Raw genomic sequence first — 24,150 nt, forward strand, 5'->3', positions numbered from 1 at the left:
GCATAGATTTCATGATTTTACTGCACTTAAATCCCCTTCAGTTAATACTGAAAGTCTTGCTGGCCCTTACTTCTGTCATCCTAAATTAAATACTGCTACCTTGTCTCTTATCCTCACCTCTGGTAATGGAGTCTCTAACAAGGGGTTGTGAAAAGCCACTGTGTAATTAACAGAGGTGTTGTGGTGGCCTTCACAATCAAACTAACCATGTCCCACATAAATAACAATAGCAAGAGCGACAGGCAGTATGTATTGAGCCATTACCAGATGCTAGGCTTTAGGTGCACCTCCTTGTTTAATCCTCCCAACAACTCTTTGAGGTATTATTATATTATTTTTATTTATTGTTATCCCTTTTTATAGATGAGGAAACTGAATCTTAGAGGCACCGAATTGCCCACAGTCACACAACAGGGAAGCTGGGACTAAAATCCATGAAATCTGACAACAAAGTAAATGTTCTTACTACCAATATACCAGTTATTCTTAATACGTCAATCATCTGGGATAGCAGAGTGAATATTAGAAAAACCCTGGTTTGAATCCTGATTATGCCACTGCGTACTTTGGGCAAGTTCCTTGACTTCTCTGTTTCTTTATCTGTAAAGTTCAGATAAGAACTAATTTATAGGGGCTTCCCTGGTGGCGCAGTGGTTAAGAATCCACCTGTGAATGCAGGGGACATGGGTTCGAGCCCTGGTCCAGGAAGATCCCACATGCCGCGGAGCAACTAAGCCCGTGCGCCACAACTACTGAGCCTGTGTGCCACAACTACTGAGCCCATGTGCTGCAACTACTGAAGCCCACGGGCTCTAGTGCCCGGGCTCCGCAACAATGGAAGCCACCTCAGTGAGAAGCCCGCGCACCGCAACGAAGACCCAATGCAGCCAAAAATTTAAAAATAAAATAAAAAATAAAATAAAATTCAACTAAAAAAAAAGAACTTTACAATTTACAGATTGACTGTGGGAATTAAAAGAGGGAAAACACATGAAGCCTCTTACCATAGTATCTGGCACCAGGAATGGATCAATAAATATCTCCATGTTTTCCACCCCAGTTTGTAGCCCTCATCCAATGACTAGATGTCAAACTAAAACATGTTAAATCCTCTGTCTGTATCCCAAGAAAAGCAGATCACCTCAACCTGCTAGCCAGATAGAAAAACAAATTTTTATATCGCAGGTGAAGCACAGAGCAGGTAGTCTTTACCAGACACCCTGCAGGAAAGCAGGCAGAGAGCACAGACGTCCCCCTCCCGGCTGGCTAGAGACACCCCATTTAGAAATTCTTGTTCAACTGGGCTCTCTCCCCCTTCTCAATTAGACCGAGGCGTTCTGTGTGAGAATCATCAAAGCTACATATTCCCCCAACAAAATGCATTGGTGCGCGATGTAGCAAAAGCTAATGCTTTTAGCCTCCTTACAAATATGGTCTAGAACAGGAAATGTTTCCTTTCTGCTTATTAAAGAGCCCAGGAATTTTGGTTAATGGAAGGTGCCATAGAAGCAGAGTCAAGAAAGATTACGTCAGATAGTAAAATAATTTAAACAGCTGATACCTAATACTTGAGTTTCAATCACTTGAGGTTTACATAAAAGTAGGGTTTGTTCTGTTTTGCTCTGTTTTTCATCTTTTAACCCCTAGGTTTTTAACCTAGTCCAAAGAGCCAACTGTCTCAATTCTTAATATCCATACAGAAGTTTAGAAATAGGATTAACACCTGCCAAAACACCATATTGTTTCTTGGCTCAACTACAGATAGCTTGTGAAATATGAGTTAATTTCAGGTAAGCAAATGCAAACAGAAATGTCAAGGTACTCAAACCTCCCTTCCCTGGCGATATTCTTATTTAACTAAATTGATATGTAGCAGCACTCCACTGTATTAAGAATTATCAGGGGTTTTTTAAGTTTTATGATAGAAGTGGTGATCACAAAATGTATGTATTCACAGTATTTATTAACCCACTACCCAGCATATGGTAAGCACTCACTAACCAGTTGCTATTTTACAATACTTGCAAGAAGTACTAGAAGTAGTAATAATAATAGTAGTATCTATTTCCTATGTGTCAGGTGCCAAAATATGTTTATGTACATTTATAATTTCAGAATAAGGCCTATCCATGAAACAGGAATTATCATTCCGGTTTTACAGATGAGAAAACAACTGCAATAAAGTATCAAGTCTACTGAGTGGTAGAGCTGAGTATCAACTCTAGGATTGTCTAATTCCAAAGCCCACGCATGCCTTGCTCTGTGAGACTAGATTATGACCACCAGAAATCTGCCCTGGGTGGACATCAGAGGGGATCCAGGAACCCAGCCACCTTGGCTTCCATCCCCTTTTCTCATGTCCCTGCCGTCTCGCTTCTTTCCAACCTCAGGGAAATCTGGCAGAGAGATGGAACACGCTAGGGAGGGGTGTTTTGGAGGCTGCAGTTGGGGTTTAAACATGGCCCTGGGCAACAGAACACATGCATTGGCTTGGCTCAAGTTGGAATGCCCTGGCATAAGGGATGCTGAGTTGACAGAAGCCAGGAAGGCATTTTTCTCTTTGCTGTCTATAGAATGCTACTCTTTGAAGCTCTTCTGCTTTGTTTACAGTTATGCCCTAATCATTAGCCAACAGGGACTTTGGGCGTAGAGTGTTCTGGGAATACTTCCTGTCAGGTTTTTCCCAGCCTCTCTTTGGAATGCCTCTGCAATCCACTTTGTAACTCTGGGGGTGGTCCAGTGTGCCCAGAGGGACTCTGCCTTGTGTTGCTCAAAAGGATCCCAGCACTCAACCTCAAAAATAGCTCAGGGCCTAAGGAGACCTCACGGAAATGATTTTTGCTTAAAAACAAGTCTGGCCTGGTATCTACAAGTCACACATAAAGAAGTCTTTTGCTACTTACTTTTTAAATTACACGTCACTATAGGGTATTAATCTGTATGCTTGTTTTGGAAACTCTGAGAAATGGGACAGGCTACCAGGATTCCTCTATCTGGGTGAAGAACCCCTAAGCCTCCCAGGAGAAGCAGCAAAGGGACTTTGGTCTTGACAGTCAGACACCTAGGCGATCGGGGCTAGCCCTCCTGAGCAAAGAGGGTCAGCAGATGCTCTCCTGATTTCCCGGAAGAGCAGAGCAGGAGGTAGGAAAGGAGATGAACTGATTATCAGGGATCACCCCAGGAGGGAAGGCAGCTCAGGGCAGGTCCTGCGTGAGGACCTATGTTGAGACACCTGACTATCACGTTTGCTGTCAGATGACATCTGGCCCCGGCCCAGGGAAGCCTTTCTAAGGTCCTCAGTGGATGACTCAACTCCAGGAATCTCAAAAGGTCCTGGCGGCCATGGGAGGGACAAACTGAGACGGCTATGACAGAGTCATGCTGATAATGGCTTTGACTGAAGGGTCAACACCAAGCATCCAACAAGCTGTCTAGACCTTCAAAGGAAAGGAGGCGAGAAGGCAAAGGTAAGTGGGTAGGGAGCCAAACCAAACACCACTGTTGCCCAACCGAAGTTATCTCTGCCGTCAGGGGGATCTGGGGACATTCGGATTTCTTAACGGTACCATGACACTCACGAGGACAAGGTCAGCCCCTCTCCCCTGCCTGCCACCTGTGCTGACTCCCACCTGCAGTTCCCCACTGGGCCTCAGTCTTTTCTCAGCCATTTGTGACTCTGATTCTCCACGGAACCTCATCTCCACCCCCAGCCTCTTTCTCTGTTGGTGATGCGCTATCACGCACGCCAGCTGTACACGCCTGCTACCGAGGAAAACGGAGCTGCTCCGTTCCCGGAATCCTGGCCTTCTCAAGTCCCAGGTGTTCCACGAGAGAAGCCTCCTTCTGGGAACTGCCCTGAGCACCCTCACGTTAAGTGGTCAGACGTGTGCCAGGGCTGATGGCGCGGAGTGGGCCGGGAGAGGCTCAGACTGTGGGCAGGAGTCAGAGATGAGGTCCCCGTCCACATAGTAGGTGGACTGTCCAGACATCAGGGGCGAGGGCCTTGGAGAGGTGAGGCTGCAGGCAGACGGAGGTGTGGCGGAGTGGGGAGTACAGAAGCACAACTCCTAGGAAGATGCTCTCTGTTGGGCAACACCATCAGCTGCTCTAGAAGGCACACATAGAACCAGGTAAAAATGTGAATGCTTCCTCACTACCCTTCTCGGCTCTTCGCCCTTAATCTTCTCTTGATGAGAACTGGGGTTTGCATCTCCACTCAGAATCTCTCCCCTTTCTGCTTCCTGGCCAAGTCTGTCCTGCTTTTCACATCTCTGCCCTTTCTATAACTTCTACATTCCTTAGAAAACTCATCCTCCTAGGAAAACGTCTTCCACACACCCCCCCACCTCCTCCCAAAGGGAGATGGAAGGGGTCCTTTAGGGCAAGCAGGTGGCTCTCAGACCTGAGGAGCAACATGTATTCCAAAGCCTTTCCTACGCCTTCAGCCTGCAGACTGAGGGGCAGCTCTGACCCAAGGCTCCGCGCAGTCTCTAAAGGCAAATGAGACACAAAGCTGGAAGGAGATGGGCCTGTGCTCCCACACTGAGCCTCAGCACCCCTTCTGTATGGTGTCAGCACTGCCTTCACCTCCCGGGCCCTGAGGGTTAGGCCTGAACCCAGTAGTGCCCAGGAACGATGAAGGAGCTGGAGGAAACCGACCTCAGGGGTCTCCCAGTGACATCACTGTGGCCAGAGGACCTGCCTGTGGGTAGGATGCAGTCAGATGAGAGCCAGAGAAGGAGGGGCTACAGGACAGCATCACATCTGCGATGCCACAAAGACCCTCAAAGTGCTTATCTTCTTAGAAAGGGAGAAGCAAGAAGGCCAGAGGAGACTCTGATAAATTACAAAAAAAAAAAAAAAAAAAAAACTAATGAAATCAAGTGATGGTGAGAACCAGGTGAAGGCTGAGTGGTGAGTAGACCAGCTCCTGAGTCCCATCCCCCTGCCTCAATTTGAGCTCCTTTCTGCTTGGATTCTGTGCCGGTGTCCTCACTCCATTGGCTGGACAGTCGTCCACCAGCCTTTCCGTTCACTGTGATTCATGTGTTTTCCTCGGTTATGGCCCAAGGTTGAGGCTTGGCAAGGTGGGGGTCTCTGGGACGACAAGGAAGTAATACTGTCATTGTAGTTGGAAGACAAGTCATCCATTCCATTCCTTATAAAGGCATGTGTTTTTCTTGAATAAATGCTAAGTGAAACTAGTCTTTATGTCTTTTCCCCTTGATCCACTACCTCGTCATTCCATAAATAAAATGATGCCTTCAGAGCACACAGACTGCTTTGCAGGGTGGTCTGGGGAGAGAATCTGCAAACTGTGGGATGGCCTATGACAAGGCACTCTTCTCCAGAAAGTCACAGTGGCCCGTGAAGCTGTCCTCTGCCAGGCCCCGTTCTCCCCAAAGTGAGCCCTGCTGGGCTTGGACTCCCCCATTGCCCTCACTCTGAAGGGCTGGAAGCTGTGGAAGGCTTAAGGGCCTCTGGAGTCTCACAGATCTGCATCAGTCTTCTTTTTATTGATTTATTTATTTTTGCAAAAATATATTTTTTTTCTAAATTTCTTTCTTTATTTATTATTTTTGGCAGCATTGGATCCCTCCTGCTGTGCGCAGGCTTTCTTTAGTTGCAGCGAGCAGGGGCTACTCTTCATTGCAGTGCGCGGGCTTCTCATTGCGGTGGCTTCTCTTGTTGCAGAGCACGGGCTCTAGGCACACGGGCTTCAGCAGTTGTGGCACACAGACTCAGTAGTTGTGGCTCGCGGGCTCTAGAGCACAGGCTCAGTAGCTGTGGCGCACGGGCCCAGCTGCCCCGCGGCATGTGGGATCTTCCCGGACCAGGGCTTGAACCCTTATCCCCCTCACTGGCAGGCGGACTCCCAACCACTGCGCCACCAGGGAAGTCCCGTATCATTGTCTTCTGATCTTGGGGACTTACTTAACTTCCGTCAGCTTCTGTTTTCTTATCAGTAAAAGGGAGATAATACCTACACCTCATAGCACTATTATGATAAAGAACCTGTCATAAAATAAAAATGCTCGGAAAATAGCAACTATTATTGTTCAATTTGTGTTACTCCCTCAATCGTTATTCTCCCTGGTTACATTACTGAAGTAAAACGCAGCTCATTAACGTGTTCAAAGTAATAGAAGATTCAGCTTAAACACATTTTCTGCCTACATCAAGTCATTCAGAAGCACCCATTTTCATTTCAGGCCATGGAGTAGAAAATAATTCTAGATCACGTGAGAATACATTCCAACCTTAGAGCGTAATCAGGTAGTTGCATCATTTAGTATCTGTCATCACTCCGATCAGTAGATCTCACTGTACCATTGGGTTTTCACTGGATAGGAGTCGGAGGAGGTTGAGTTGAAGGCACATTGGGCTGTCAAAACAACAAAACCAAAACCAAAACCCCCCAGAGTAGCATGCCTTGTTGTAGTTTTCTTTTTCCCAAAGGAAGGAGCGGGGTAAAGCACAAAATAAAGACAGATGGCTTTGTAAGTTGTTAGAGATTTTTGCTGTCCGTGGTTCCAGGGATTGAAATGAAGAGGTCATGAGACAAGGATGCTCTTTAGCAGACACTGGAGACAAACTCTTCCTAGATGTTTCGCCTGAATAGACACAGGCTTCCCAGTGGGGAAAGCGGTCTTTGGTGTTGTATCTAAACTCACTAGACGAACTGAAGAGAAACATTTTTTGATCTATGGGTATAAACTGTAAACCCCTTCCTTTCTTGTCTCTCCCAATGCAGAGAGGACATAAAAACTCTCTCTCTCTCTCTTCTTTAATTTGGTATAAAGTAGATATTAAGCATTAAGCAGTAAAAAGGAAGAGCTAGTATGGGTTAATGACATATTTATTGATCACATTTAGTGATCATCTGCTACTGTGCAAAGTGCTTTCACGTATATTATTTATTTCAATCCTCACAATAGCTCTATGGGACAGGTTTCATTATTCCCATACAACAGGTGAGGAAGCTGTAGTTCAAAAACGCTAGGTGACTTGTGCAAAGTCACACCGTTTATGAGGGGCTAAGCTAAGAGTCAAACTCATGTCCTCCAAATGCAAAGTCTGTACTCTTTTCCAAAGGCAATTGAGGCTCAAAATATCTAAGGATTACAAATATTATAGTTGAAAGGGAGCAATTGAGACATCTTTACTTGAAAGATGAGGAAACTAAAGTCCTTACTATATATAAAATAAACAACAAGGTCCTACTGTATAGCACAGGGAATTATATTCAATATCTTGTAATAAACCATAATGGAAAAGAATATGAAAAAGAATATATACATTCTTTCAACACTGTAAATCAACTATACTTCAATTTAAAACAAAAACAAAAACAAAACACTGACATCCAGAGAGGCAAAAATCATCTAATTAGGCTCTCACAACTTGTTAGCAGCCAAGCCAAGCCTAGAATCCAGGATTCTTTCTACTACTCTTTGCTGACCCTTGAAGGAACTCCCTAAAGAATAAGAAACTCTCAGGGTAGAATAAACACTAAGGTACTCCTCCTGTTTAGCATGAATAAAAAGCATTCATTTCTTCTTCTATTTCCCTGATTTGGATCTTGTCATGGAATCTATGAATGGTGATAGATAGGGCTGGCTGCTGGAAAAGCACCACTGATGGAGACTAGCTTTAGAGCTCCAGATTCCTGAGAACCTTAGATCTTTCTTCTCTCTCTCCAATGTCAATATGACTCTGACATGAAGACACAGAAAGCAACTACATATTTCTGTTTTAAAAATCAGTTGTGTTCTATTTAAATTGTTCAAAGCAACTACATATTTCTGTTTTAAAAATCAGTTGTGTTCTATTTAAATTGGTTCAAAAGAACCAAGTGAAAAATAAAAAAAGAACCAATTGAACATCATTACAACAGTACCGTATTTGAAAGGAAAATGTTAAGACCTTAGTAAGAATGGTGAAAGTACGTAAAAGACTTTTAGCTAATATTTCTAAGCATCTTCCCACCTCTGTGAGAGGTCTATTTGCATGTTCATGCCAGCACATGGACACAGTTTGCATCGGGGTCAAACACAAAGGCAGTGGAGTTAGACTCCTGGATGACAATCCTGGTCCCACCATTTGCTGGTAAATTTCTCCAACTCTTAATCCTCAATTTCTTATCTACTAACTGGAAGGTGATAAGAACTATGGCAGAGACTACTAGTTTCTTTCCCAATAACCATTCTCATCTTCTTCTTTGCTCACAGAACCCTGATTTTGTCTGGGATGGCAATGTGCCCAGCTGAAGGAATACATTTCCAGCCTTCTTTGCAACTTTGGATAGAAAATAAGCTGTAATTGGAAGTCATCATATGGGGGCTCCAAAATTTCTCTAAAAAGAATTATTTATCTCCAAGGTGTTCCCTTCTGCTCCACTCCCAGTTCCTCTTTTTTCCTGTCTAGCACTCATATACAGTGTCTGGAACTCCAGCAGCCATCTTGGACTGTGAGGATACAAGCCCTGTATACCAAGGATGGTGGACGAGAAAGATAAAAGGAGCCTGGGTCCAAAAAGTCACCATACCAGCTCTGGACAACCCACCTCCGGACGTCTTTCAGATAAAAGAGAAGTAAATCTTTATCTTAATACACTTATTTGGAATCACCTGTTATACACAATCAAATCCAACGCTGATCTTTATAATAAATAAATAAAATAATCTATATGAAACATGTGGTATAGGACCTGGCATTTAGTAAGTACCCAATAAATGTTAGTTGCTGCTACTTCTATTACTAATACTTTATGAAGTACTATGATTAGTGCTACACCACCAATAGGATTATGTCTCATCTTCCCTTTGCTTCAGATGTAGGTTCCTGTAGAGCAAACCTTACAACTTACACTTATTTGTATCCCTGTAGGCCTGCCACTGTGCCCTGCACATAATTTTTTTTTAAAGCACCTTCTACTTAGAGAAAAAGTAGTTTTAAGTTTATTTTTCAGTTAAATCTGCTGAGTAGAATCAGGCTTATTAATATGATAAAACCTGAAGAAATAGTTCCAATTTTTATATAGGTGTCTGTATTTCCTAATTCTTATTTTAAAGTACATATTGTTTTATTTATATCTGAATTAGCAACCAGTTTTGTTAAAGTGTGTTATTAATAAAACATTATCTTTTTTTACGAAAAAAAAAAAAAAAGTGCAAAAAAACCATGGAAAGTCTGGCCTCTGGCCCCAAAAACCGTCTTACACGCCCCATCACACACCTCGCACTGTCTCATTGTTGTTATCGTAGCCATTCTCTATGGAGCACTTGCTATGAACTTGGCACTAGGATAAGCACTTAGGTACCTTGCCTGAATTAACTGCTTATATCAATCCTGTGGGAGAGGTATGATTACCGCCATACCCTACACTCCTTATTCTAAGGTTAGGATCTAGAAGGGAATAGTCTAATGACTGTTAGATTTTCAAACTCAAATCAAATTACAGAAAACGTTTCTTAAGAGCTTTGAGCCTATAGAAAACTCGCAGAAGTTTCACTTTATTCTGTGTTAATTTCCTTTTTCAGAGACCCACTTACAGAGGAAACAAAGTCTTCAAAAGAGAGAAGAAAGCTTAATTCTTCACTCCCCTTTTCCTCTAAAATATTTTCATTGTTTAAAACGTAGTGTTCTTAATCACTTGTGAGAAACAAACCAAGGCCTTAAAGGTCCATAGGAACTTTACATACATCCTGAGAAAAACAGAAACTTTCACTGCTACTTGGGGAAAGCGAGAATTGAAGAAGTTTTTTAGAAAAATGTCTTCCTTTCCCCTCCATTTTCCTGCAAGATCTCTTCGCTTCCCAGGCCTGCCTGGATCCTCCTGCCTTGCCCATCAGGAGGGTGGAATCCTCTTGCCAACCCTTATAACTCCCACCCTCCCATTTCAGATCTGATTCTTTCCATATTTCGAATTCACAAACACTCTTTGTCTCTCATCCCTGTTCTGTTGGTCAATTTCTGTGCACTAAGTTTGAAATAAGAGTTTTGATTTTATATGTCAAGTTAAATGCATATAAATAAGAGGGTACCCTGATTATGATACCAACGTTGTCATGAATTTGTTTAGGGGCACCAAGAAGCAGCTAATCCCACAAAAGCTGCTCTGTGTACCTATTTTATACAGTCATTTGGTTCAACTGGATATTGTTTCTTAAAGCCACGTTGAAATCAACGTGTTTTCCCAGGCTCTTGGAGTGCCCGGGTCAGGAATGCTGACAATCTGCTGTCAGAGAGAGGCTGTCAGCATCACTCCCTATCAAGCCCTCCCAGTCATCACTTGCATAAGAACAAGCAGGCAACCCGCTGCCTTGTGACAAATGCTGTGACTCCGGAGCCAAGTGCTATGAATGAAGTCCTGTAAAAGGTCATTTTACGTAAGAGGAAATAATGGCGTCACCCGGGGCGCATACATAATTTTGAATGAAAAACCTGTTTAGTGGATTCTGGAATACATACACTTATTAGGGATCCCTCTCCTTTCTTTCTCCCCTGTCATCTCATTAAAGGTTACAAATTCTGAAATCTTGTCCAAGTTGTCTAGTTTGGGGTATTTCGTGTCCTAGGTAGGTCATAAACTGTTATTTATGATTGAATTCTGGGCTACGTGAATTACATTCACCTAATTCCCTGGAAGGGCAGCAACAAGTTTTACCACCATCTAGCATTTCATGGATACCTATGGATCTATTACCCTCCATAAACATTTTTCAGGGAATATTTCCCCTGACACCTACACAGAGAAGCTAGAAAAGCCAGTGAGCTATTTCCTCAAGTAACCGTATAAACATTCAAATCATTTCAACTTTTCAGCTCGAGAGATAATTTCAAGACCTGGGGGGTATGTGGAGGTGACTAGTAACACCAGAAACATTCCATGAATATTTTAGGAGCCAGGTAATAAAATAAACTGCAAGCAGTTTTTTAGCCCAGGTTCTAAATAAATGATTTTCAAAAAATTTTTGAAAAAGAATATATTCTAACAACTGTATTTTAAAATATGCCCATTTCAAAATATTGCTTTCTTTTGTAAATTTTCTTCCTGCTTAAGGTTTCTTTTAACCCACATGGATTATATTTGGAAAGACTAAGTCACAAAGCACTTTTTAAAACAGTAGAATTGGGCTTCCCTGGTGGCGCAGTGGTTAAGAATCCGTCTGCCAATGCAGGGGACACGGGTTCGAGCCCTGGTCCGGGAAGATCCCACATGCCGTGGAGCAACTAAGCCCGTGCGCCACAACCACTGAGCCTGCGCTCCAGAACCCACGTGCCACAACTACTGAAGCCCCTGCGCCTAGAGCCCGTTCTCCGCAACAAGAGAAGCCACCACAATGAGAAGCCCACGGACCACAATGAAGAGCAGCCCCCACTTGCCACAACTAGAGAAAGCCCATGCGTAGCAACGAAGACCCAACACAGCCAAAAATAAATAAATAAAATAAAAGAATTTATTAAAAAAATAAAACAGTAGAATTAAACAGTTTATTTTCAATATCTATAAACACTTTAAGACAGTTTATATAATTTAGGTAAAAATTTATATTTTGGGGGGGGAAGAGATGTGATGTCTGAATACTTCGAGTGATTATCTGCAAGAATAACATCTTGAATTTACATAAACTATCTTCCAAGCCTTGCAAAGTAGTGCCACAGTGGAAAGAGCGTTAATTAAGGATCAAGGGAGCCGGATTTGGGTTCTAATCCTGTCTTTGAGTTTAATTGGCTGTGTGACCAAGGGCAGGTCACTGGCCCTCTTGGCTTCATTTTTTTCCTCTGCAGAAAGGGGAGAGATGAATGAGACTTTATCGAAACTCCTAAATTTCTGTTTTCAGCTCTGATCTCAGCTTACCATTTATACAGGTAGAGAAGAGGTATTATTGCTCACCACTGCATAGAAAGCAAATACAAACCAGGGTCCACAGGCTGTCGAGACAGCCATGTAGCTCAGGTCTCGTGGTAGCTATGCAGCACTTTTTACAGGCATCAGGGATTTTAACTAGAACCCTAGGCAATAATTACAATTATTCTATAGTGAGCCAGTGCATTGTGGCAAGGATAAGATTCACTCTCACTCCTGCAAACACGACTCACACTGTTGTCTACCTTAAGGATCTCCTTTGCTGTAAGAAACTAAGTCACCGAATCGTCTCCCACAGAGACCAGTCATTCTCTTCAGTGGTGGTGTCGAAACACGGCAACAGGAAATTACACAGGGGATCTGGCACCACCACAGACCACTGCTTTGTCATAGTGGTTTAGGCAGGGTGGGACTAACCCTCAAAGCAGGATGCTGAAAGCTCTGCGGAAGCCAGCTCTGCTCGGTGCAGTTTCAAATCCTTCAGATGTCAAGTTCCACAACAAAACAACTGACCATCCCACCTTCACGGGCCATGAACGTTACTAGCAAGAAAAGTGTATGTGTATGTACAAATACACACACACACACACACACACACATATAGACATACATAGATGTACATACCCACAAATGTATATATACTGGGAATTACTTGGAAGGATCATTAAAGACAGGTATGTGTTTCAAAACTGGAACCAAGCTTTGTAAAAATGAACACGTCTCCAGCAGCTAAAAACTAGAAAGAGAATATGCTTAAAACTATTACAAGTTTGGCCTCTTTGACAGTGATGACTCACAAAGCCGGTCTGCTCTTTTGAGGTGATGAGTCAGCCCTGACAGAGTAAGCCACACCACTGGGTAGAATTTGTTACAGCAAAGTTCAAAATACTTGCAAAATAACTGAGCTGTCAGCTTCAATAGGAACTCAACCGGATGAACTATCAGCTTCAGGAGAAAGCCAAAGGAGGACAGCGACTTAATCAAAACTTTCAAACTCCTCAAGAGTCATTTCCTGTTGCTTTCTGTACAGGAGTTGAATACTCATTTATCAGTTACTTCAGAAGCACAGGCTGTCAGGTCTTAAAGGACTATGGAGTATGTTTGCCCACTCTGTTAGAAATGAATTTGGCAGGGTTTGAGAGGATGCAAATAACCACGTCGGCTATTTTTTCAAGTTTTCATTTCCTGCATCTAACTAACCATCCAATACTTCAGGTGAATGCCCGGGGCAGGGAGCAAGTCACTCCCACATGGACCCTATCTCAGAGCAGTCAGTTGTGACTCTGCATCAAGGGGTGACAAAGCGGTCCTTTCTGTCCTCAGGTCCTAATAAGCCCTTCAAAATAAAATCAGATTTAGAACAACCTTCAGACCAAGGAGACCCGCCTACATCTACAGCCCACCCTAGAGCATCTAAATCTTCAAAGCCCTCTTGCCCCACCCTGTGCCATCTTTGATAACCTGACTCACTCTGTAGGCAGGTAAGGCCAGGGGTCAAGAGCACCCATGCCATGGCATTTATTGCCTTTCTATGTGGTGAAGGTTTCCAACAAGGTCTTTGAGAAAGAAGCAAGGCAAGGAAGAACACCTTGCTAAATAGATTCATGTGGCCAGTGAGTTCATTACTCAGGTTTTTCTGTGTCAATAATTCTAGACAGCTGTAATGTTGTATTCATATGATTCCTTCCACTTGAATACAAATATAAATTTGGCTCAAGTTCTACAAAAAACTAGGGAGTACTGGATGCTATTTTTCTAGTTGTGATAACATCCTATTTCTTAAATCCAAATTATTTGGGTTGGAATACACATATGTGTTTTATACACACACACAATATCTATATCTATATCTAGATATGTAAGTATAATAAATATATAGATATAATATCTAATCCCTCTTAAAATGGTATCCAGATAATAATATTTTCACTTACATAATGCTTCACTGTGAGTAAGGCGGTTAAATGGTGGCTCTAGGACTTGAACTCATGTAGATTTCACTGCCACTTCGCTGTATGTCCATAATAGCTCCCCAAGGGCAAGGCTGTTATTCTCACTTACAGACGAATAGACTAGACTCAGAGATTAATGTCACAAGACTAAACAAAGTCAGAACTAGAATCCAAGTCCATGTTCTTCTCAATATGATGTATGCATGAAGATATTTATTGCAGGAGTGTTGAAATCAGCATGAAAACAGAAACTCACTAGATGACAATAGGCAAATGAATTAAATAATACATCGACTCAATAGGATATTATGCTGTCATTAAAATTACCACTTTAAATAATAATGAGGGTGATAGCTACCATGTATTGAATGCTTACTTTGTGACAGTAACAGTGAGAGCTCATTATGCGAACTACCTGATTTTGGGTTCACAACTTCATGAGACAGGTACAATCATTGTCTTCATTTTACTCATGAAACCTGAGGCTGAAGTAAATTAAATCACTTGCCCAAGGGAATTCAGCTAATAAAATCAAGACTTTTTGACTTTAAAGCAGGGTTTCTCAACCTTGGCACTACTAACATTTTGGGCTGGATAATTCTTTGTTATGGAGGACTGTCCTGCGCATTGTTGGATATTTGACAGCATTCCTGACCTCTACCACCAGTTATGAAAACCAATAATGTCTCCAAACATTGTCAAAGTCTCCTGGGGGAGAAAAATCACTCCAGGTTGAGAGCAACTACTCTAAAGCATAAGGTTAATCATTATGCTGTAGACCCCCTTCCAACACCACCAGCCTTCCTACAGAAGCATGGTGGTGGAAATACACACACACACACACACACACACACACACACACACACACACACACACACACACACAGAGTCATAGACAAGATCCCCTGAGAAACAGGTTCTTGACACTCTGATGTTTGACTGCAGGAGGTTTTGGGGGGTGTTCTTGGGAACCTCCCCTGTGAAGGAGAAAGGGAAAGAGGACTGGGCAGAGGGAAAGTTGAACTCCAAGGCCACCTCCTTGTTGAGACAGGCCTCAGCCACTTCTCCAGGGAGTACTGGAGCCGGGATGGCCCTTTACAGTTGTCCGGCTTGAGACAACAGGGCCTGGTCTTCATCCACTCCCCATAGGCCAATCGCACCCAAGGAGGGGGTATGTCCTAGGGCAAGGTAGCTCTCCCTGAGACAAGGCTGAGGACAATTCCAGTGAAAGGGCTAACTGACATCATGACAGCCACCAACAGTCTCATATCTGGGGACCGAGTACCCTCTCTGTCCTCAGGTGGCAATCTGGGTGGAGCACCGCAGCACCCTCTCCAGGCGCATATATGAGTATTCTGATCGTTTCATTGTAACTCACTTAAAATACATAAGCATGTGAACGGAGACTGGAAAGCGATAAGCAAATGAAAATAGTAGTACTATAAATAATGCCTTTTCTGTCTTTTTTCAAAGTTGAAAACAAGAATGTTGCCATCATACTGTTCTTACCATTTAAAAGAAGTGCTGAGGTATCAGAAAATACAATTCATAGCTTTAAAACACCATATATTATATATTCACATGGTTATAATGATCCCCAAACCTGCTTATGTGCCCTAAAACGCAGGGAGCTTCCTTTCATAGCCACACCAGGCACTGTTCTAAGCACTTTTACTAACTTATTAAATCTTCTCAATAACCAGAAGGTGGGAACCTTTATTAACTCCACTTTACAGAGGAGGAAATTGAGTTTCCAAGAGGTTAAGTAACTCAAGTTCTACATGGCCTGTAAGTGGTAGAACTGGGACTTGAACCCATGTACTCACAAATCCTGACTCTTACCAACCCTGCTTTACTGCCTGCTTCACACATTTATTTCACATTGTACCCCTGAAATTCCCTCACAATGGCAGTAATTGGTCTTCTCAGATTTCATTTCTTCTTTAGAAACAAAACCAAACAGGGGAGGAATCAAGATAGCGGAGGAGTAGGACATGAAGCCCACCTCCTCCCACAAATACATAAAAAATACATCTACAAGTGGAATGATCCGCACAGAACATCTGCTGAACGCTGCCAGAAGACCTCAGACTTCCAAAAGGGCAAGAAAACCTCCACATAACCAAGTAGACAAATGAAAAAAGAAAACAAAACCAAACAAAAACAGTAAAGTAATAAAGCTCTCAATGTAAGACTATGCTAAGAGATAAAAAATGTCTTCAAATTTCCTATTTTAAAGTCTTTGAAGATTTAAGCACTTTTAGATGTCAATGGAGATTTTAAGTAAAGATACGTCATATTCTTTTAAAGAATCGAGTCTCGGGACTTCCCCGGTGGTCCAGCAGGTGAGACTCTGTGCTTACGCTCCCAATGCAGGGGGCCCGGGTTCAGTCCTTTGACGGGGGAATTAGATCCCGCATGCATGCAGCAACTAAGAGTCTGCATGCCGCAACTAAAGGTCCCACGTGCCGCAACTAAGATATGGCGCATCCAAAATAAATAACTAAATAACTAACTAAATAAGTAAATAAATATTTTTAAAAAAGAATCGAGTCTCTCTTCTGCTTTCAACACAAAACAGGAAGCTTTATAGATACCAGCTTGAAAGATGATTCTCCTAGAGTCAAGGCTTCACCCTCTCAAGGGACCTAGGAGGACTCAAATCTCTCTGGAACTCAAGAAGGAATTGCCTCCAAGCTAATTCACTAGGGACCATTTCTTGTCCCCTGGGCACTATGGAAAAATTCAACTCAAATTCATTAGCATTCAAAAAGCAATAATTATTTCACCAAATAACCTGAGTGAAATTCTATACCCTATATTCAAAATGACTAGGTAATTTTTAAAATAAATTTCCAACCTCAAAAGATGGTCTTCTTCTTCCCAGAGTGGTCATGGCCTTTACAATGGCCAAGCCCTTTAGAACATTGCTCCCACAGGTACACGCAGCGCACGTGACTGGTGAACAAGGCCTTCAAAAGGTCCACAGGTCAGTCATCTTGATAGATACTTTATTTGAAATGGAATGCATTTTGAAAATATGAAAAATAAATCACATCTCTCCAAAATCATTTGAGACATATTTACACAAATGACGACCACTTCATTAAGTTCACAAATGTGATAGTTTGTAAAGCATTTGGTACATGGTGATGCTTGCTTTTCAAAGCTCGTATTTGCATATTCTGAAATTTTAAGCAATGTAACAGACAATTGTTTTATCTTTCTTCTCAAAATAAATACAATGGTCTGGAAGGACCACCTGTTGTGAAAATCTCCTTCCCCACCACCCAGCTGATCACCAGCAGGCCAGCTTCAGAACAGGTAGTTTTTATGCAGCTGCTTCTAATGGTCCAGGGCCCTTCTGCTTCCTTCATTGGGCAATAATGCCCTTTCTAGGAAACCCTGTTGGATCCTTTACTCCATTTGGCAGATGGAGTCCTGCCAACAAAGTCACAGATCACTTTGTCATCCAATCTTATGTAAATCTAGATTGGCTGTTCTGCACCGCAGATCAAAATTCACCCTTTAAACTGTGTCAAGAATTTAGAAAATAGTTCTTAAAAACCCATCCAACCCAATTCCACAATTAATACATCTTAGGTTGTTTTAGGTAAATAGGTGTATTTCTCTTGAAAGAATCACTGATGGATTCATCGAGCTCTATAATTCCCAAATTTAAATTTTATTCTACTGAGGGCATTTTACTGGTAAAGCAAAAACGAATTAGTTTGACATTTACAAAAAAGAGAGGAAAACGAATGTTCACAGGCCCATCGTCATCCTACAAAGCTCTATTTTCTATGAGATTGCTCCGGTTTCATTCGTCTTAGATCCCTCTTGTAAACCTGCCACCGAACATGACACTGTAAACACTTGGAGCCAAGCTAAAACCAAGTCACTCTCCCTGGGGACAGAAAACAAGTGATGTGTTTGAACCCACACACTGGCAACAACTCATATAGTGTCAGACTTAAATGAAGAGTCTTTAAGAGAAATAGTGTTCGGAATATGAGAGCAATACAGAGTTAAAACGGGCCTCTCAGCTTAAGCCAGACTTCCTAACGGTGCTAACGTGTTAAGAGGAACTCTTAAGCAACAACTGGGCTTCGTTTTTTTTTTTTAACCTCCATTGAAAAAAATACGTGAAATGAAGTTATGAAGTTGGTCTGATTTCTACATGATGAGAGAATCCCCCTTCCTCTATGAGGGAAATGTTCATTTTGAAAGGGCCCTTTATAGCCATTTGCTCTCTGACCTCAGCACTCCCCGTAGGGCATATGCAGATCCATGTGGATCTCCACTAAGAAAGTATGTCCGAGGAGTTCCGTCATGATGCATAGCCGGTCCCGTGGTAGCTGTCCTCAGGGAATGGCATGAGAGCAAGTAAAGAAGGAAGCACTGTGTGAGGCCAGAGAAATCACCCTCCTGGGTGCTGGGGAGTTAGACATTTTTTCCTTCTTTCATTTGTCCCAACAGATAGTCATTGAACTCACTGTGTAAGAGGCCTGGTGCCAACACAAGTTCAAAGACAAAAAGTTCAGTTTCCAGATGGGACATTCCTTTTAATTTTCCAACTTTTTACATTTTATGTTTATTTAAGGGGGTGGGTTTTCTACTGGCCCTGTCTTCTCCTTCTTCCTTTTCTTGGGTTGAAAGAAGAATCACCTTTCTCCATGAAGGTGATTTGTCAGGCCTCAGAATACCCTAGGTGGTTTGTATCATTTTCTTACAGGTAAAATAGAGCCACCAACACATTATATGATTTGCATTTGTATTTTGTTTTGCTGAGTATCGTTAAGTATGCTCATTTTTTGTTGTTGTTGTTCCGGAAAAATTATTAAGCCATAATAAGTGTTAAATTTAAAAAAACCCATCCTACTCCTCTCCTTTCTAATTTCTGAGGTTTCACAGTTAAATGCTAAGAGGGGTTCAGACTAGAGAGTCTCTGAGAGGGTCAACTCAATATAAATATCACAGCAGAGCAAGGACTAAGGCTGTGGAAAGATAATACAAGGAACCATGATTCCAGTGGCCACATTACAAACCAGAGCCATTGTGAGAAAGAAAAAAATTCTAGCAGCCACGAGGGAGACTGGGCATACTTTTTTTTGACAACACTACCTAGCCGGTATGTAAGCTAACAACATACGAGTGCCTTTAAAAGCCTACAAGAATCTTAATTTTAAAAGTATTTGGTATGGATTGTAATTTTTTTATAGCATGAGAATCTGAAAGAAAAATCCTTCTGTCTGGAAAAAAAAGCTGTGGTTGAATTGGGGTTACATGATCTGCATGTATTAAAATGACAGTACAATGAGGCATTATTAAAAAGCACAGCAGTGGTTCCAAAGAAATCAAACCGAACTTGACTTAAGAACTCTTGAGATCTGCTCTCTGAGCTGCCCATCATATACACATTTTTTCACAACTGCAACTTAGCCTGTGCAAGTGGGAGTCCACTTAAATTCTGCTTGCCATTTGGTTGACTTTTATTTCCCCTACCACTTTTTGGATTTGAGTTATGATCTCAAATTTTCGTCATTTAAATATTGCACTGAGAAGTAATTTGACCTTGAAACTCCTTTTTAGATGGAGGGAGAATAAAGATATCTCTAGCATGAAATTCTATTTTCATTTCTTGACTATAGAACTTACCAGTGGCCCAATACTGACCATTCCAATTTGGAAGCTGGAAAAATACTGATCCAGACTTTGCAGAAAAGATGATGGAAAACAGAGACCCGTTAGTAAAGCTAGGCAGATAGGAAGTGATTTTCAGCCGCAAGAGGATTTGGTAGCATCTATGGGCTCTTTTTAAACTTAAGTAGCATCTGCCCTTGTGGATTTTGACCATCCTTTTGATTTAACACAGAAGAGGGTTTGTTCTACCTTTAAAAGCACATGCTCTTCCCCCACCTCCCCCCCACCCCCACCCCCCACAACCCCCCAGACTCCTGAACAAGTCACTGCTAAAACAAGACTGGGGTTGTTTTCTTACTGCAAATCCAGTGTTTATCAAGTCCTTCCTTTTTCAATTTCTGAGTTTAGCTAACCTAACAACAAAACATATAACCCTTGGATTTCTCACAGAGCAATAAAAAGCAAAACAGCTGGTGTCTCTGATCAACATTATTCTCAGAATGAAAACAAAAAGCTATGACTCCTAGTCCTTTGCAATATTTACAAACTGTATTTTAAACTATGAGATTCTAGAATATGCTTCTAGAACAAAGTAAAAGGGCCAGAAAATGTGGTTCACATCAAGTGTGCAAAGCTCTTGGAGAAGGGTAATCTCTATTGTGGATAAGAGCACAAATGTTCTCTCAAACAAGTGGAATAGTTCTTTTCCCCCCACTATGTTTTTTGAAATGAAACACCTAATGCATTCATACTCAGAAATCATAGAAAACTCCTTATTAAACCCTTCACACATAGATAATCTAAGAAAGGCTTTTCCTACAGCAGACCCAGCCCTCCTGGTATATTCAGGATATGATCATCTTGCCATCAGTTGGGTTATGTTTGAAATATTTTCAATCAGCTATCATTACTACTGATTTCCTTTTAGAAAAAGCAATTCGATTTTTATAATTACACAATTCTGAACATTTAGCTTCTTTAAACTTCCATTCTACACAAAATATATGTCGAAGGAAAAAAAAACTCAAAAGAAAAAAAAAAGAAAACTCCACGTAGTATCACAGAGTTTAATTTCAACCACCTGGTATAACATTTAAGTGTCAGACCTTCTGAAAATGAATTCTTGATGTGTTCCTCCTCACCGCCCTTTTACTTTCTTCTTTCCCAAGATTAGAACTTACTAGGTAATAGGTTTTTGAAAATAAAGTTTCTTTTTTGGAAAATGGCCTACATTCAGAAATGTCTCAGAACAAGCATTTTTAAAAAAACTAATAAATAATCATAAATCAAAATACATTAAAATAACATTACAGTACATCATCGCTCCTAAAAGGTCCACCATACTGGAAGATCCTCTCAAAGGTTCATAAATAAAGCCTTCTGGACTCGAAATCATTTCCTGCACTGTGATGAAGAGTATGCAGAAAAACTAAGAGGAATCGCAAGCTATCGGTCGGATTCTGTCCAAACTACTTGGTCTGGTGCGGGCGGGGCGACTGTTTTGTTTTCGATCCAAGTGAAGACAATAGAAAGGTGCTCGTCCCACTTCCTCAAGTCCTCACAACCTGGAAAGAAATGACACGGATTGAAGTAGCTCGGACTCCTACAAGACCCAGTTCTCTTCGGGCCTGTCCCGTGGACAAAGCGAGCTCAGAAAGCCACCGGGGTCGCTCCCTCGAGTCCCCAGACACACTCAAGTGGCGCTGGTGACAAGGAGAGAAGCTGCGGCGTCGCTGGGGTGCGCACCAGTGAACACGCGTGGGTCAGCGTGGGCGGGCGGGCGATCAGGAGACCTTCCTGCCCGGCCCGAACCCCGCACCCTCCCCTCTCTGCCCGGCCTCTCCCGGCTCCAGCCTGTTCCCTTCTTTCCGCCTCCCAGAAACCTGCATTAATTTCTCATTTTTCCACCCAAGATCCGAACCGGGGAAAAGGCTTCCTACTCCTACCACCCCCAGCCCCACTCCTCGGAACCTCCCTCGGGAGCCGAGCTGCCGGGACCTTACCTCGTCTGCCCCGGGTGCTGCCCTCTTCAGGCAGAGTTGGAGGTGCTACGGAGAAGCCGCTGGCCGTGCGGCTGCGAGAGCGGTAGTGGGTGCGGGTGCGGATGTGGGTGCGAACGCAAGTGCGGATGCGGATACGGATGGAGCGGCTGCGGCTGCGGCTGCGGCTGCGGCTGGGGCTTGGGTTGGGGTTGCGGCTGCGGCTGTGGCTGCGGCGGGGCTTGGGCGTGGGACTGGGGCTGAAGCTGCGGCTGCGGCGGCTGCTGCTGGACCAGGTGCTGCTGCTTCTGCCGCGTGGACTTGACCGCCAGGATGGCCTGACGATTCTTGTACTGCACCATCTGCAGCGTGATCTCCGCGTTCCAGCCCTGGTCCTGCGGGCACCGAAAGTCGATTTCCTTGCCCTCGGCCATCACCACAGTGAAGTACATATACTTGCCTTTGCGCTCCACGCAGTCCACGGTCTTCATGTTGGAAAAGTGCAATTCCTTCAGCTTGACGGGCGGCTCGAGGCTGCCCACAGCGGGGCCTCCGGGCTGGGATGGCTCGACCGGCCCCTGCCCGGGCTGCTGCTGCTGGTGTTGCAGTTGTTTGGGCGGGATGAGCAGCAGCCCCTCCTCAGTGAGGATACAGCACTTTTTCTTCCAGAGCTGCAGCAACCCGTCGCTGCGCTTCTCCAACACACCCTCCTTCAGCGCCTTGCAGCCGCTGCTCTCCAACATCCTCCCGGCATAGGGGGGGCCGCCGCTCGGCTCGGCCTCTCCTCTTCCAGCCGCCCGGGCCGGGGGCGGCAGCAGCAGGCGCGCGCCGTCCTCGCCCCAACGGCTCCCGCGGCCGCCCGCCCGGAGCGCGCAGAAGAGGCTAACGCGCAGGAAGCAGAGCGGCGGAGGCGGCGGCGGCTCCTCGGGGTCCGGGCAGCAGGGCAGCCGCGTCCTGATGCGCCACAAGGTCCGGGAGCTGCGAGCCGCCGGGCCTCTGCCGTCCTCTTGCGAGCGCTCACGGAAGGGCTCTGGCTGGGCCCCCTCGCGGCGCTTTTGAATGGGCCATCCCTCCCACCCCCGAGTGACACCCAGCGGAAAAGGCGGCTCCTGGCGCCCGCGCCGCGGGGGAAAGCCCAGCTCCGAAAGGCACTCCGCCGCCAGCGCACGCCTCATTAACTTGGGGCCTTTCCAAAGCCGGCCGCGTCCACGCCCCCCGCGTCCCTTGCTCCGCCTCTCGCCGCCCACTCGCTCCCGCGCTCCTTCCCCGGGATGGCTGCAGGGACCCGAGCCCCGGAAACTCCTCTCCTCCGCCCGGGGCCACAGCCGAGGGCGCCCGAGCTGGCCAGCGAACGATGCCGAGGCGCAGAGGGCGCTGAGAGGCCATCCCCAGCCGTCCCGCCGCTCCTCCCGGTGGGGCTCTCTGCTAACAGCCTCAGAAAATGAGGATGGGGCTGCGAGGACGGGTACAGCTACCAGACAGTGCCTGGTACGCCAAGCTGACCCTCTGCCCTCGGGAACCCAGCCCTGGGGATTCGCGCTGCCTGGGCGAGCAAGGAGCCTGGGGGTGAGGCTCGCGAGCCGCGGAGTCCCGTGGAAGCGTGCCTTCCCCGGACCCTACGTGAACATCTTAGTGCACAAAGGCCGACAGGACACGGTGTCTTTACACTCACATTCGCTTACGGTCACTAACTAGCTCTTCTTGGAGCCGAAGGGGGCGATTGTTAAAGCAACAGCGCTACCGTCTGTCCCGTTTGGAAGGGGTAGAGGAAGGGGACTACTTCGGATGGCATCTCGCCTTCCTCTTCTCGAGCCAGGAGCGCAGGCACTGCCTATCTTTACCCGTGACACAAGCGCTCTAGCTTCCTTCTTGACCCATCCGTACAGCCCGCAATATCTCACAACAGTAATTCAACTCTAACGACAAATTCAGGTAATGCCCGGTCCCAACACTTTAAGGCAGTTTAGCCTTCCAAACGGCAGGCTAGCCTCCGCGGGTCCCTCTCTTTGCAAACGCCTAACGGGTCAGATCTCTTGTAATCTCATTTATCTGTAACGTGGGGAAAGTAATGCGGTACTCGCCCCTAGCTCCCTCCTACTCCATTTAAACAATTTCTATAGAAATTCTGGGAAACAAGGCAGAATAAAGAGCCTAAGCCGAGACCAAATCTCTTGGGGGAAATGTATTAAGTAAACAGAGAACCCCAACTATGTACCGACCCTGAATATACGAAGAATTACACAAAGAAGAAATAAATCAGGTGTGGATAAGTCAGAGTTGGCCAAGGTAAGAGGAAAGGCTGCTATTTGAACTCAAGAAGGAAGAAGGGAGAGCTTAGCTCATCTGTAGTTTCATCAGGCTGGAACAAAGAATTCAAAGGGGAAGAAGTGGGAGATGAGCTTGGAGAGCAGAGCAAGACTCAAATTCTTTGTGCGTCACACTTAAGAAATTCCAGGTTTATCCCAAGGTAATCAAGAACAAAGGATAACTTTTAAACACGGGAGGGTCCTGAATCTTAATCTAAGGAACAATGTTTCAGCAAATGGGACAATTCCAGCACAATCCTGAGACCCACTGAACTGCACTTAGTGGGCTCTCGGGGCCTTCACATTGTTGATGGATTAGTCTTTTAAGGAGAAAGGCAAAGTCATGTAAAGATTTCTTTACATGATTACATTTTTAAAAGGTTACATTTTTAAAAATTC

At 44.1% G+C, this 24,150-nt stretch overlaps 1 protein-coding gene and 1 long non-coding RNA gene across 2 annotated transcripts in view; one reads left to right on the top strand and one right to left on the bottom strand.

Annotated features, from left to right (window-relative positions):
- The window catches only part of LOC309609816, a 252,719-nt gene that overhangs the window by 39,043 nt on the left and 189,526 nt on the right, over positions 1-24,150 (top strand). The window lies entirely within an intron of this gene.
- Positions 20,503-24,035, bottom strand: PHLDA1 (pleckstrin homology like domain family A member 1). Its single transcript, XM_082351715.1, has 2 exons — positions 21,470-24,035; positions 20,503-21,031 (listed from the first exon to the last, which is right to left on the bottom strand). The coding sequence occupies exon 1, from the start codon at positions 22,618-22,620 to the stop codon at positions 21,496-21,498; it is 1,125 nt and encodes a 374-aa protein (XP_082207841.1). The 5' UTR covers positions 22,621-24,035; the 3' UTR covers positions 20,503-21,031; positions 21,470-21,495.

Source organism: Balaenoptera borealis (assembly GCF_965194805.1).
Source record: "Balaenoptera borealis genome assembly, chromosome: 13".
Taxonomy (NCBI): Eukaryota; Metazoa; Chordata; class Mammalia; order Artiodactyla; family Balaenopteridae; genus Balaenoptera; species Balaenoptera borealis.